Source organism: Protopterus annectens, chromosome 1.part1 (assembly GCF_019279795.1).
Source record: "Protopterus annectens isolate FY-2018-M chromosome 1.part1, PAN1.0, whole genome shotgun sequence".
NCBI classification, from domain to species: Eukaryota; Metazoa; Chordata; order Ceratodontiformes; family Protopteridae; genus Protopterus; species Protopterus annectens.
In genome coordinates, this window is record NC_056726.1 from 236,054,741 (window position 1) to 236,070,921 (window position 16,181).

The window sequence follows — 16,181 nt, forward strand, 5'->3', positions numbered from 1 at the left end:
GATGGTGTGCCATGTAGAAGGATTTCCTGACTACTGTGGCAATGTGATTAAAGGAGAGACTACTGTCCACCTGTGTCCCAAGGTCTCATCACACTTTCGGTGTTAAGTATACTACCACCTATGTTATAGTTCATGGGTACAGAGTTTTTACCAAAGGAGATGACAATGCACTTTTTGGCACTGAGCTTGAGGCCATGGCTTTGACACCAGGCATCCGTCTCAGTGTAGCCCTTTTGTAGGATGTCCACATAGTTAGGAGTTTTGATTATGGCTCCTAGTTTGCAGTCATCTGCGAACTTTGTTAGCCAAAGACCTTCTGTGTTAGCCTGTACTTCAGAGAAGTAAATACCAAACAGGAGAGGACCCAGGACTGAACCCTGTGGTACTCCACTTGTCACTGGTCTGAAGTCAGATTTGGAGTCTGTTACTTTCACGGTGTGGGTTCTGTCAGTGAGCCAGTTGGCAACCCATCTTGTGACATAGGGATTTATTCCTAGTTTAGTGAGTTTATCTATAATTCCAGAGTGGGGGATGGTGTCGAAAGCTTTGGCAAGATCTAGATAGGCTGTGTGAACCACCTTACCCTTGTCTACGGCTTTGGTGACTGCTTCAAAGAAGTCTATCAGATTTAGGAGACATGATCTGCCTTTTACAAACCCAAACTGGGTGGGATCCAGAGTTTGAAAAATACCAGTGTCTTTGTTTATAAGTTCCATGATGATACATTCCATGGTCTTGCAGACCAGGCTCGTCAGGCTAATGGGGCGGTAGTTCCTGGGGTCCGTGGTGGCTCCCCCCTTGTGGAGTGGGATAATCATTGCTGTGCGCAATTCAGCAGGTACAAAGCCTGAGGTGAGGCTATGATTGAACATGGTACTTAGGTGGGGTACCAGTTCGTTCTGTAGTTCTTGTAGAACGCAGCCTGGGATGTTGTCTGGTCCCATGGATGCTGTGTTCTTGGCTTTGGAGAGTGCGGTTTTTACCTGTGCAGCCGTGATTACAGGAACTTTGCATTCTTCTGGTATAGAGATGGGCTCTTTAAGGGGTGAGAGGGGGGTAAAGTTAGCAGTGAACCTATCTGCCAGGATGGTGGCAATATCAGTTGGGTCTGTATATTTAGTAAAGCTTTCGGATACAATCCTTTCTCAATACAATACATGTATTGTATTGAGAAAGGATTGTATCCGAAAGCTTTACTTATATAAAGTGTTTATCCAGTGGTTTCCTGCCTTGTTTTCTGTATATTTAGTGCCATTGTGCTGTAACTCAGAGCAGATCTGAGTGTTGCCATTGAGATTCTTGGCATAGCTATAGAATGCTTTGTGGCTGTCTTTAGAATCAGTGGCGATTTTGTTTTCATAACTAGCTTTGGAGGATTTTATCAGGGATAGCAATTTCTTACTGAGGCTGACCAGGGAGCTCCCTCCACTCATGGGATTTTACTCTCTTTTGCAAGAGTTTCTTCCTTCTGTTGTACAGTTAGTTTATGGCAGGGGACCACCAGATTGGCTTCCTTTTTTTGGAGGATAGCATCTTTGTTCTGTTTGGGATAGCATGATCTATGCACTCATGTAAGTGCTTATAAAGTGCAATTGTGTAGGATTCAGTAGTCGTAACTGTATTGCCCATCTTCATGGGTGTCATGAAGTTCACCACTTCTGCCTTAAGAAGCATGAATTTGGCTTTGAAGAAATGTTTTACCATTGTTTCCTTAATGGAGGGTGGAGGCAAGATGTGGATTATCTAGGGTAATTAGCTTATGGTCGGATCAGACCAATGAGGCGTTGACTTCAGGTGTGGAACACCGGTCACTCATATTGGTAATGACTAGATCTAGGATATTGTTGCCCCTGGTGGGGGTGTAGATAAATTGATCCAGGGCACTGGAGTTTATGAATTCCGGAAAGCGTTGAGCGAAGGAGTTGGTACAGGAGTAGTTTTCCCAGTTAATGGTGGGGTAGTTGAAATCGCCCATTAGGGTGTTTGGTTGAACCCTATTTTCAGTACATCAAGAAAAGAGGAGTGGGAATCCTGGGGCATGGTGGGTGATCTGTAGCAAGCTACAATTTGGATTGCAGTTTTGCCCAGAGTTAGTTGCACTTGGATAACCTTGGCTGCATTATGCTGAGCAACTAGCCTGGAGGTGTGGATATCCTTAATGAATATGGACACACCTCTGCCTTTGGTGTTCCGGTCCAGGTTACATGGCCGAAAAGTGTGGTGTGAGTTATAGCCTGGTAGTGCAGGGGGTGCTCTCTGGAGCCTTGAATCAGGTCTCAGTCACTGCACATATATAGATGTTCTCCATTTTAAGGAGTGCCTCGAGTGAGTGCATTTTGAGATTTAGACTTCTAGCATTGAGTAGCATCACCCTCAGTTTTTGCTTGCCTGTTCCTGTTACGGTGGTGAATTTGTCATTTGAACCTTGCCTAAAAAAAGGCACTATAGGGGCGACAAGAACCTTGGCCAGTATCCGGAATCCCAGGGGTGACAGGTGCAGGCCATCTCTGGCAAAGCATCGTGGTTTGTCGACCATGTCATCCCAGGCAGACAGATACTGGATCCCTTTAGAATGGCACCAAAAGCTTAGCCAATTGTTGAAGTCAATCATTTTGTCCTTGTACTGCGGCATCATTCTGGGTGATGGCAGAATGCTACTCAGGGCTAGGGTCATACCTGCCTGGGCTACAAGATCGGAGAGTTCTTCCATGTCTCCATGTAGTCCAGGGAGGTAATTCTCAGGTCGTTCACACCAACATGGACAATGACAGTCATATTTATACTTGTTGTGGAGTGACCTGAGTGCGTGTGTTATGTGGCGGATCCTGGCACCTGACAGGCAGCTGACAGTAACCTTCTCCTTGTTTAGCCTGGTGAGTGAGACATCAGTGTGCCTGACTATACAGTCGCCTATGACTAGTGTGTTGGGTACGTTGTTTTGCCTTATTGGCTGTGGTTGAGTGGCACACTGAGTCTGCGGGCTATGTGTCATTTGGGTTGTGTTGGGGGGGTGGAGGTTGCTTGCATTTCTGCTTTGGAAGTCTCTGTTGCTTGAGCAGATTATTGAGAGCCACCATGAATGTTTTTGTGTTTCTATGTGTGGATTTTGGTGGTGTAGATTTAGTGAGACTATGTGATGAGTGTGGTGTGGTGCAAGTGTTTACCTTCTCCTCTTGACTGTCAAATTTAGTATGCCCAGATTCACCAGTTGGACAGGAGAAATCACTGTAAGATGTAATTAGCAGAGATATTTGACTTCCCAATGATGCATTTTTTTGCATTTAGTTTTAGGGCATGGTTCTGGCACCAATCATTTGCCTGATCTATACCCTCCTGGAAGATATCTACATCAATGAAGGATTCAATTATTTCCCCGAGCTTGCACTTGTCGGTAAACTGTCATCCAGAGGCCTTCCACATTTGCCCTAAATATAGTCTGAATAGGAGTGATCCCAGTACTAAGCACTGTGACACACCACTGGCAACTGACCTCTTAAAGGACCTGGATTCACCCACATTATCCACATGTCCTGTCCATGAGCCAATTGGCTAACCATCTTGTGACATAGGGATTTATGCCCAGTTTTGAGTTTATTTATAATATCTGAGTGGAGACATTGCATCCGATGCCTTGGCCAGTTCAAGGTAGGTGGTATGTATGGTTTTACCCTCATCCATGGCCTTAGTGACTTTCTCAAAGAAATCTACCAGATTCAGTATGCATGACCTGCCCTTGACAAAGCCAAATTGGGTCAGGTCCAGTGTTTGGAGGTCTCCTATGTCTATCAGGTCCAGGATTATTCTTTCCATTGGCTTAGATATAAGACTAGTCAAACTTATCGGTATGTAATTTCCTAGGTCAGTAGATGGCACTCTTATGCAGAGAGGACTGTTGTTGCCTCCACTCTAAGACAAAGCCAGTCCAGAGGGTGTGGTTAAATACAGATGCTAATGGGCCTGATAAGTCCTGATTTAAGCTGTTGAGGCAACCTGGTATACTGTCAGGCCCCACTGAAACCTTGTTTTTACAATGGCAACCTGTTATTTGGTGAGAATTGTTGGTGGAGTAGTAGATGGTACTTTTTGGGGAGAATCAGGAGTGATGGGAAGTGAAATTTGATCTTAATTTGTTGGCCAGCAGATCTGCTGTGTTTTCTATATATACACTGATGCCATCTGTTAGAGTTTTTCACTTAAAAGGAGTTGATAGGCATAAGGTAGAATAAATAGTATAATAAGCCTGAAAATATAGTCAGACTTGTGTTTCATTTATGCATACAGTTTCAGGGAAAGTCAGCTCAGTAGAAGGGAAGAAAATGTGCTGAAATAACAGTTCAAGGAAAAGCTACACAACATTCTTTTCCCAAGGGACAGATATGTACTTGCAATGGAATTTTAGATAAAGAATAGACAGACACCATCAGGTATCTCCAAGATGAAGCTTGAAAACCAAGACTACAGAGAAGTGTAGAACATTACAGGGTTTTGGTATTAGAAAATATTTCAGACACAGTCAGTTGGAGTCAGTTTAATGGACTGATGTGCAGAAAGTCTTTGCAGTACAAACACTTGAAGTCAGGTGAGATATCCAGCATTAATTATATAATTCAGGAGGAAAAGTGCGTTTCAGTTTCTATTATTCAGGAGAATCAGAATATACATTCAGGATATATTTATCATCACATTTACGGTTATCTAGCATTCCGTAATATTAAAGTATTGCTACAGACTGTTATAGCTTATCAGCACTGTTATTGGAGACAGTATTTAGATATTGTTGACATCAATAAAGCATTTTAACCAAAGTACGGTTTACAGACTTCATTGTAAAAGGTACAAAAACTTAGCTCATAAAGGAGAGACTGGCACCTGTTCATCACAGGTTTGGGTAATTAACAGATAAAGGCATTCATTCCAGACTCATTTCAGTTTTCTGTTAATTCCAGTATCTTCCAGTATCATCCAGTATATCAATTCTTTCAATGGCAAGCCTACCATCGATTTGTGGGGTGCAAGAGTTACAGTCATTCCTAAAACCCCATAGCAACCTTATCAGCAGTCAGACTAAGTGTATTCTATAGAACCGACTTCAAGGCAAAGTAAAAGCAATCTCTGACAATTGTCCAGTTGATTAACTATAGCAGAAGTATTTCTTAACAGACTTTTCAGCAGCACAAGTGTTTTTCCAGATGGCAGACTGTAAAACTCCATACAGAAAAAGGCTACTGCCAACAACACTACAGTTACTCCTTACAGAGCAGACCTTTCAGTAAGAAACCACTGATATTCCAGATGTAAATTTCATACAAAAAAAAAAACAGAGTAAATGACGCAACTCTACATACAATAATTGTGACTGTTAGATTGCAGTGCACTAATGTTTACTCGACACACTACTTCAGGAAAAGCCTCAATCAACAAAGAGCAGTACTTCAGAAAATCTACAAACTTCAGCAGTGTTCCTTCAAAACATAAGACATTATCCAATTAACAGCAACATACTTCATCTCAGCAAACTTTCAAGTTTCCAGTGTGACCTGTCACAGCCAAGAAACAAGAAAAACTTTGAAACGCTACAGATAAGACACATTAATACAAGTTATGTAAGAATACATTCTTGTTACGTACTTTTTAATGAAGTCAGATGAGAAAAGTTTAAAAACATCAGTTAAAGTCACTGGTATAAACATATCAAATACTTCTACAGTAAAATCACCAGTAAATATTTGGTTTAAAATTAAAATTGAGTAAAGCAGTCTAAAAAAAACTGTGTCCCAGAAATGTTGATTTCAATTTAAAGGTTATTAGTTCAGGAATATTACATCTTTCCAGAGGCAAAAGGTTAAAATCGCAGAAACATTTTGATGCACTCATGATATGCAGAAGGAGTCACCTTCTGTCAGCATGGTTTCAGACTTAAATAGCACAGATTCTTGTTTATAGTCTTCAGCAATCAGAATCCAGAGTTAAGTCAAATGTTCAGAATGTAATAAATTCTAGTTGAAATGCAATTAAAGGTACACAGTTAAGTCACAGTATGGCAAATACAGATGTAAACAAAGCCAGTATACGTAATATGCAGATTTTCAGACAAAATAGAAGGAAAATGTAATGTCTCACCATCACATTTCACATACAGATGTTCAGAATTTCTTGTTTTCAGACACCAGTGCAAATATTGCACTGAAGGGAGATAAGCGGGATCAGAGTACAGATTTTGATCAGTCTGATAAAGTAAACACCAGCATAAATGGTATACAGACTTTAAGGAGAAATAAAGAAAAGCATACCTTACCTCAAGTCAAAATATTACTAGTGTTTGAGAAAAAAATAAAGAAATAATGCATTCCATAGCTCAAGTCAGTGTTATTTCTAGTCCTATAGAAAGACTTTTCAGCTCATTTATAAAGGATGTGGCAGTCCAGCACCAAACCAGAATTACCTGTCATTGTTTAAGGTTGAAAGAAATGATATTTCATTGTTTATAGAAAAGAAATTATGGAATAATGTACTGATTAATACAGACAAATCAACTTCAGTTACAAATAGACCTCTACTAGAAAACATAAATGCAACTTTGTCAAGATGTAAAGGGTCAATGATTACAACAGTTCAAAGTACAACAGCTCCATACTAGGCACAGACAGGTCAGAGCTGATGTTGTTTAGACTTCAGTAACAATCTCATGGAAAAATAAAAGATGCTACATAATGTACAGTAGTGCACACAGATACTTGTAAGAACTTGCATGCAGTAGATTGTGCAAATGTACAGAATTTGAAGAATGGGTTATGACAGGAACATGCAGATTTATGGGTTAAAGATAAAACATTCCAGTTCAAATGGCACAGTTGAAGTGCTCAGAAAGACATTGGGGTGGCCAATAAGAAAAAAGGTAACAGTACGCATTTATCATTTTTGAAAACGTGATGTGTAGGGTATACCAAAAATGACAGTCAAGTTAATTCCAGAATAAAGGGTTTACATTTACAGATCTGGACAATGAATTTGTTACTTTGTTTAGCAGACATCAAGACATTTGTATTATGGTAATAAAGTGTTGCAATGCATAAATATCTTGATACAGATGGACAAAAAAAATTCACATATATTAAATGGTTTGCTAGTTTACAGAACGTAAACTAACGTCAATGCTACATTTTAGAAGTAACATTACAGTCAGAAGTTCAGATCCCATGCAAGAAAAAGAGTGGATCATGAATACTGTGTCATTAAAGCCACAGGTTCATCCCCTATACTTGTATAGATAGGTAAAGTTCCAGAATTAAATCAGTTCAACTTTAGTAATAAATCTGTATACTATATGAAGAAACTTCACATATTTGCAATAAAGGACAGACGAGTAACTTCCAGAATCAAATCAGTTCAACTGTAGTAATAGATGTGTATATATAAACAGTTCAGGATTTGCATATATTTCATGCAGAAAATGCAGTTTACCAATCACACCAGAGGTATGGGCTTAAGTAACGGATTACTGGCCAACTCAGAAAGCTAAATTAAAGACAGTACTGTATGCCATGAAACATTATTGTAAAAAATCAATTTAATATTCTTAGTGATAGTTTATGCAGTTACAGTTCTTACTTTTCATCCAAGAAAATTGTAGACAATGATAAATTATTGCAGCATTCAGCAGTACTGAAAAAAAAATGTCAGCTAAAGAAACAGCTATATTAAGACAGTGGGTGGAGATTTACACACAACAGTATGCTAGGGCCTAAGGGGCAAAGAATAAATGTAGATATTTCAACAGTTAAAATTAATTTTATAAAGGTACGGAAATGCAAAAAAAATGTTAAAGCATTAATATAGTGTTAGATTACTACTATAGTTTTATTTGATGTTATGACAGAAAAAAAATGCCATTGAGGTTTCCATTTTATTTAATGTTACAGCCTTTCCATTTCACTGTAGTACATCAGTTCAGTTATGGACTTGCAAGAATGCATTGGTAACAAGTTATAGACTTGCAAGGATGTTGTTTAGTAACAGTACTCTATCAGTTTGCTTACAGACTTACAAAAATTTATCAAACAATGCTATCAGTTTTTAATTGTTAAAGCTGCAAATGCTATTTTAAAGACCAGATACTTTTTTGTGCTTTACAAATATTACCAAATAATTTCCAGGTTGATTTTCTGTTTGATTTTAAATACAGTCAAGATTGTCGGTCACCGAGCCTTGCACAAGAGACAGAAAATGGGAGGTTGAAAGGCCTGGATGCAGAAAAGGACAATAGAAAACTGCTTCCAATACATCAGCAGTGACTGGGACAATGCAGAGTAAGGTCTAAACTTGCCAAAAGCTTAGGTGCACAAGTCAAATATGTATAAAATTATGTTTCAGTTATGTTCAGTATAAATATGTTTTCAGTTATTTCTTCAATGTTTAAATGTACTCATGTTTTCAGACAGTTTTATAACAGTACTAGTTTTCAGTTAATGTTTTTTGTATCTGTGTTCAAACAATACTGACAGAAAAAAGTAGTTTCCAGAATATAGCATTTACCAGATTTCAGATATACGTTTATCTGTGTTTAGCATTTACCAGATTTCAGATGCACTTTTATCTGTGTTCAGGTAACAATGGGAAAAATGATATTCCTTTAGTATTAGTTTAGTTTCCAGAATATACACAGCTATTTTAGATATTAGGTATGAATATGCATCACTCTAATCTAAATTTCAGTCAAGTTTCATATTACATTCATACTCCGTTATGAGTTCAGTATAGTACATTTCAGTCAAATTTCATAACATTATGCAAATTTCAGTCAAGTTTCAGAATATGACATTCATACTCCATTACAACATGCAACTACATCATGCATCACATTATTCAATTAGTTTAATTCCTGACAGGCTTATTAAAATAAGTTATCTAAAAATTAGTAATAGTTATTCAATATATTCAAGGCATAACAGGGCAGGCTTAAATTTACAGATTACAGTGCACTTTACATAATTACTGTACATTAGACAAAGTTAAAATGACACTGCCTAAAGTGGATCCAAAATACAGAAAGCAGAGATTTTAATAAACTATTACAGAATATTTATAGGATATTTAGCTGAAAATTTACAGACACAACTTACAGTATATGGCAATTATGTTTCAAGACCAGTTATCAGGTATCCCTCTACTGCCGGTTACAGTTAGTCTTCAGAAAATAGCCATTATGCTTCGTAGGCTGTATAATGAAAAAGGGAATGAACTAAACAGTGCAATGTCTATGGATTTAAATCTATGGACAACACAGAAAGGCTTCATCTGCTATGAGAGGCATCACGGTACAATAAAGTACCAGATCATAAGGTAGAAAACTTAGGCAATAGTCAGTGCAATTTTACCAGTTCAACATATAGCAATAGGGAAGAAAAGTAAGCAGAGTTAACAGTTTCTACTCTAACCTGACAAGACTCTCAGAGCCAAGTTGGAAATGTGTATGGCATTTTTCTCATGCTGTTTCTGAAACAGCAGGTTTAAAAATACCTGACCTAATCAGTTCTAGAAACAGAATTAAGAAACACATTGATTTTCAGAAAAATGTGCAGGTTTTAAATATACCACACGTACACCAGAACTTAGACTCTAAAAACTATGGATCTAGGTAGTGGGGTAATAGTTGCAGCAAGTATATTTCCTGCATATGAAGCTGTTAAAGCTACTTGAAAACGATGTAAATTAGCCAAGTTCCTGAAGGTATTAGTTAATAATACCTTTGAGACCATAAAGGGCAGCACTATCAGGACACATCTGCAAATTATGAGGAAGGTAACAAAGCCCATATATTCAAACCAAATTCTAGTAGTTAGTAATATAGATATGAAGTAACTACAAAAGAAGGTGCCTATAAAATGCTCATCAGGGACCTCAGGGAGAGCTGTTAGACTGAGGCTTTTCACTTAAAAGCAGTTGCTAGGCTTAAGGTAGAATAAAAGAAAAGGCATGAAAATAGAGTCAAGACTTGTGTTTCATTTATGCATACAGTTCCAGTGAAAGACAGTTCAGTAGAAGGGAAAAGAATGTGCAAAATAACAGTTCAAGGGAAAGCTACAGAATGTTCCTTTCTCAAGGAAAAGATGTGTACTTGCAATGGAATGCTAGATAAATAGACAGTTAGGCACTGTCAGGCACCTGCAAGACAAGGCCTGAAAAATAAAGGCTAAAGAGACATGTAGAACATTACAGGGTTTTAGTATTATTAGGAAATACTTCAGATATGGCCATTTAAGTTAGTTTTTGGACTGATATGCAGAAATTCTTTGCAGTACAGATGCTTGAGTACTGAAGTCAGGTCAAATATTCAGCATTAATGATAATATTCAGGAAGAAAATACTGTTTCAGTTTATATTACTCAGAAGAATCAGAATATATGTGCAGAAACTAAATATATTTATCAGCGCTGTTACTGTTATCCAGCATCCTAGAATATTAAAGAATTTCTAAAGACTGTTATCAGCACTGTTACTGCAGACAGTTTTCGGATATCAATATCTAATAAAGCATTCTTAGCCAACAGTTTGCAGACTTCATTGTATAAGGTACAAAAAGATTTGGCCCATAAAGGAGAGACTGTCACCTGTCCAGCATAAGCTTGGCTCAACAGATAAAGACATTTATTATAGTCTCATTTCAGTTGTTTCCAGTTAATTCTAGTATCATCCAGTATATCAATTCTTTCACCATCTACAACTAATTCCACACATTGTTGGGTGGTGCCCTTAAGATTGCAGACATAACTGAAAAATGCCTTATGGTTATCCTTAGCTTTGGAAGCTATTTTACCTTAAAGTCTGCTTTCAAAGACTTGACTAATACCCTGCTTAGCTTGTTTAGACTAATGCAGGACTTATTTCCCTGTTGTGTAAATTCCCTCTTCCTTTTCAACAGGATTTTCTTTCATTTGTTGTACAACCTATTAATACTAGAGGTCGACTGTGTGTGTGTGTGTGTGGGGGGGGGGGGGGGCTTGTTTTTGCAGTTTGATCTGGGTTTATTTTGGTCTGGTACTGCTGTTTTTATGCAGTTGTTTAGATGGTCAAACAGAGCTTGTGTATGTCTCTTCATAGGTTTCTGTGCTTTCTGCATTTGGGGGAGCTTGTAAACTATGCCATCCTGTAAAAGGGTAATTCACCTTAGAGAAGTTTTTAAAATTGTTGGGATTAGGTGGGGGACTAGTTTTCCCTTTATTTCAAGGAGATCTGATCTCACTAGTTAGGACATAACACTGTGGGGGGGGGGGGGTGCAGTACAGCACTCTCCCATGTTTGAGTGTACCAGATCTTGGATATTTGTTCCCCTAGTGGGCATGCACACTAGCTGCTCCAGGGTATTTGAATTTACAAAGTCAAGAAATCTTTGGGCCTGCAAGCTTGTGGTCATGTACCTCTCCCAATTAATGAAAGGACAGATGAAATCTCCCACGAGTATGGTACTTGTTTGGATGGTGAGTGATTGTAGTAACTTCAGGTATTGTGTATGAGTTTCCTGTTAGCAAGGAAATGGCAATGGATTTTTCCCAATGTTAGTTAGACAGAGTATCTCAAGTATGTCACTGTTTGACCAGCCTTGAGGTGTGCTTATCTTTTTATGTAGCTGGATACACCTCCACCTTTAGCTCTTTCATGTTCAGTAATTGGTCAAAATGTATGAAAGGCATTATAGCCATGCACGGCAGGAGTGCTGCGTCTTTAAACCAATCTTGTAACTGCAGACATCAGCATTCTTCAGGGTGAGAGAGCTTCCAGGGAGTACAGTTTCTTGCTGAGACTCCTAGCATTGACCCAGTAATACCTTTAGCTTGTCCTGAGTATCTCTTATGTTGGAAGGCTTATCTGTTTGGCAATGCCTAAAAAAGGCACTATAAGGGTGAATATTTTGGCCACTATCAGAAAGCCTAGAGGTGACAGGTGAAGACCATTCTTGGCAAAGCAGCATGGCCTATCAACCAAACCCTCCAAGGCTGACAAGGTACTGGACACCTTTGAAATGACACCAGTAGCTAAACCAATTGTTAAAGTTGATTGTTTTCTGCTGGTGTTGCAGCATTATCACTGTTGACAGTAGAATGCTACTCAATGCTAGGCTCATACCAGTCTGCATCCTGAGAGCACAATCATGTCTGTCTTCATATAGTCCAAGGAGGCACATCTCAAGTCAGAGATGTACTGGTACTTAAAGGGTAAGTGACCCAAGTGCTTGTGTGATCTTATGAACCCTGGTCTCTGACAGACAACTAACTGTAACCTTCCATTTTTATCTAGCCTGGAAAGAGGATCAGTAGTGCGTCTCAGTGCATCTCGCAATGAAGTCTCCTTTGACCACAGTATTGGGTCCTGGAGTGTTTCACCTCATGGGCTTGGTAGTTGAGGCACAATGAGACATAGCTTTGTGTGTTGTGATGGGAATGGTCTTGTTTATATGCAGAGTTTGAGGACTGTGTCTGACAGGCCTTTGAGGTTTGGGTAAGTTACATGAGCACCTCTGCATATGTAGGTCCTGTGTGTGTGGATCTTTGTGGGTGCAGTGAGTGATGTGTGAGTCACTGACAACTTGTTTGCTGCTTTTTGTGTCTGTATGTGACCATCTAACCTCAAATGTAAATATGCAACTACATCTCTCACATACTGTTATTATTCTGTTCGAGAAATAAATGGTTGTCAGTGTACATAAGGCAATTGTTACATTGCCTCAGGATACCCATGTCCACCAAACTGGATGCACAGATAGCAGGAAAGTGCCCATCCATGGTTGCAGGTCATAATGTGTACTTAAAGGATAGGAGTGGAGGGTGTTTGGAAACGAATGGGTAAGTGTGCTTACGTGGTGTCATCTGCAGCTAACAACCAGTGATGCTGCCCAGCACCAAATCAGATGCTCACTGGGCAGCAATATTCTTCTGTGCTATAAGGTAAATAGTACAGTACACTTTTACAATAATGAAAATAAGCAATGTTTCCAGATGTTTGCTTCTATACAGGGCACTGGCACAGCAAACAGCTCTGTGCAAATGTGTCGAATTTATACCAACAATGGAAAAAGAGCCCTTGTGTGTGCTTCTCAGATCAGATAGACCAGGTAAACACCTACTGTGACTAGATGAATAATCTCAGTCCTCCTAATGGAAAAGCACAGCAAATGGATGACCCAAGTGAAATGCTACCACAAACAAACAAAGATACGGATAAAACAGTGTACTTTATTTTATAAACGTGTGATTATTCAATAAAAGTAGTTCACTTTGAAAAAAATGAGCCAAGAGCCACTTGACTGCACAGAATTTATAAATGCACTAAAATCAAGATAAGCTGATTAATAAGCCCTCCAGCCAATAAAACTACATGCAGAAATGTTAAGTGTTTCACCAACCTAAACAGACCATGCTACCACCCAGTGCCACTAGACAGAAAATCCACTGACCTGTTGATGTAAAAACATAGAAAAGTGCTTGCTAGAGTGTAAAAAACACTACTTTTATCTAACAGCTAGCTAGATAATGAATTCAGAACAAGTAAATGAAAGGTAGAATGCACTTTTTTTCAAAATAAGCACAATTCAAGATATCAGCAGTGTAGAAAAGGAGGATTTTTATAAAGCTCAATTTACAGTGGGACGGGCAGCTTAAAATCACCAGGTTTAAAAAGTGCAGGGAATCACCAACAGTGCTTGCAGTTTATGTGAGCTTGGAATCTTATCAGAAAAGACAGACCCAAGTATCACTCAAGAAACAATTTAATCCATAAAAAACGTGAAATGTGCAGCCTAGATGCATCTCATATATAGAACAAAAACACCAGGCCAAACAGAGTTTTTAAAAATGAAAACAAAATGAAGCAGGTAAAACAGAAAGCAGCTCTATCAGTTTAAGTAACTCACAGACAAAAAATACAGTTTGCTTTCCTCACCCAGCAGGGAATCACCAGCAGTGCTTGTAGTTACAGATTTTGGAGTCTTGTCAGAAGAAACATGATATAGTGCCCTTCAATGGCAGGAAAACTCTAAAGAGCTTGATGCTCAAACTATTGATTGCATTCAGCTCTGCTCAAGCTGTAATGATTTGGGTGTGTGGAAGGTGCCTTTAAGCTCCGAAAGCTAGCTGGCTGTTATATGCAGGATATAACATATAGCTAAAACTACACTGCCACAGACATCAAATGAAGAATGCATGGTAGAGACATTTTTTTGAAAACTACATTTCAACAAATCAAATACACAGTTTGATATAGGGGGGTATTCAAGCAACAGTAAACGACAAGTAACAAGTATGCTAGAAAAAAATTGCTAAACCACAATAAATGGCATAATCAACACCTCACAAATCTGAGAAAATCTGTAACCAACCGATTTTTCAATAGCAAACCACTAACGCACTTTCAGAAATAAACACTGTCAAAGTGCCATAAACTAGGGGAGACTGCATCCTTCATCTTGTGAGATACAAAGGAGCAACAAAACAGCACAGAAATAAAAAAGGCATAAAAATATGGTATCTTACCAAGGGTCTCATCGCCTTTTGCTAATTTTCCCCTCCAGTAATCCTCAGTAACATGATGCAGGGAAGCAAAGTACTGCACATCGCATCCTGCCGTACCCCAACAAAATGTTTTTTTCTTACTGTATGTTTGCCACCATAAATAGATTCTCCGCAGATTTCTGCTACAGGGCTTAGACACACCAAATAACCAATATGCAAACATCCACTGGAATCTGAACCGACAATATTGATGATACATCCATTCCAGCTCATCATGGCCTGCAGGAAGGGGAAAAGCTTAGGTTAAACAGTGCCTGCTTTGTGGCATGTCACTGTTCATAATTAGCCACAGTAATCTGACACCTTATATTCAAACATAACAATTTTTTCCCCTGATGAACAGTGAACTGATTTCACTCTCTCTGTATAAAACAGTCATACATAACTGCTTTTATCAATGTAGTTTCAGTGGTTTAGCAGGTTGCACATTAGATGGGATTCATGCTCCAATAACACTGCACTACAGAATCTGGTGTCCTTCAGATAGGATGTTAAACTTGGGTCTCCTCTACCCGATATGGTTGTAGTTTAGTTGGAAGTTGATCCTATTTGGATTTGCAAGGCTAAGCAAAACACAAACATTTTATGTTAAAGTCATGTACACTTTTTTGTTAGCACACATTTCCCTGAAATCCCAGCCAAATATTACCAAGTCTGTATTAATATCAGAATAAGTCTCCCCTGAAAATCAATTTAAAATCTACTGGGACTAAACCAGACAACAGAAAATAAATTCATTTTTAAAAATGAGATTGTACAGGTTTACAAGAATCTATAACTACTGGATTAGAAAATTTTTGCAATAAGGATGTAATGAAACTGGCAGTTTTTACTGATAGCATAACTGTCAGTTACTTGTTCTGCAGATAAGCATTTGACTTGGGTCACAAAAAAAGAACATAGGGCGGTATTCATTGTCACTCGTGCAAATATGATAGGGGTATTCCTGATGCTTCTGAATGAATGTAGGAAAGCCACAATTCACAGAGGCCATTTATGCTAATACGCAAGGCCTGAAAAGTAGTGAAATTAAAATGAGAATTGTTTAAAGTGTAGTGTGCTAACAAGGCAGCTTTGCAAGTCATAGGCTAACATTTCTGCAGTACACACATCCATTGTTAAATGGAATGCTTTGCCTTTGACACTGGAGGTGCAATCTGCAAATTTGCCCATTATGTACAAGCACTTCCCTGACCCACAAATTATTTAACCCTTCATTAGTTTGTATTAAGTACGCGCAAGCACTAAAATGACAGATTTTCCCCAGCGATCACTTTAGCAGTCTGACCATGTATGCATAAGCTCTTCCATGACACAAAAATTAATTATTCCCCCAGCAACCCCTTCAGGAACACTTCCTAGTATGCAAAAAAAAAAAAAATAAATAAAATGAAACATTCACACCAGCAACTCCTTCAGTAACATGCCCTAGTATGCACAAACACTAAAACAAAACATTTTCCTAAGCAACCCCCTTCAGTAATATGTGCAGGTATGCACAAGCACTGAAATGAAACATTCACCAAAGCGACTCCTTTAATAACACGTCCAGGTATGCACAAGCATCAAAATGAAACATTTACCCTAGCGACCCCTCTAGTAAAACTGCTCAGGCATGCA

At 38.6% G+C, this 16,181-nt stretch overlaps 1 protein-coding gene across 3 annotated transcripts in view; it reads right to left on the reverse strand.

The window, feature by feature from the left end:
- The window catches only part of LOC122804416, a 419,051-nt gene that overhangs the window by 189,802 nt on the left and 213,068 nt on the right, over positions 1-16,181 (reverse strand). For all 3 annotated transcript variants that reach the window (XM_044074256.1, XM_044074269.1, XR_006365219.1), the window contains exon 4: positions 14,523-14,780. In XM_044074256.1, coding sequence (XP_043930191.1) covers positions 14,523-14,780 — 258 coding nt within the window. The remainder of the gene's footprint in view (positions 1-14,522; positions 14,781-16,181) is intronic.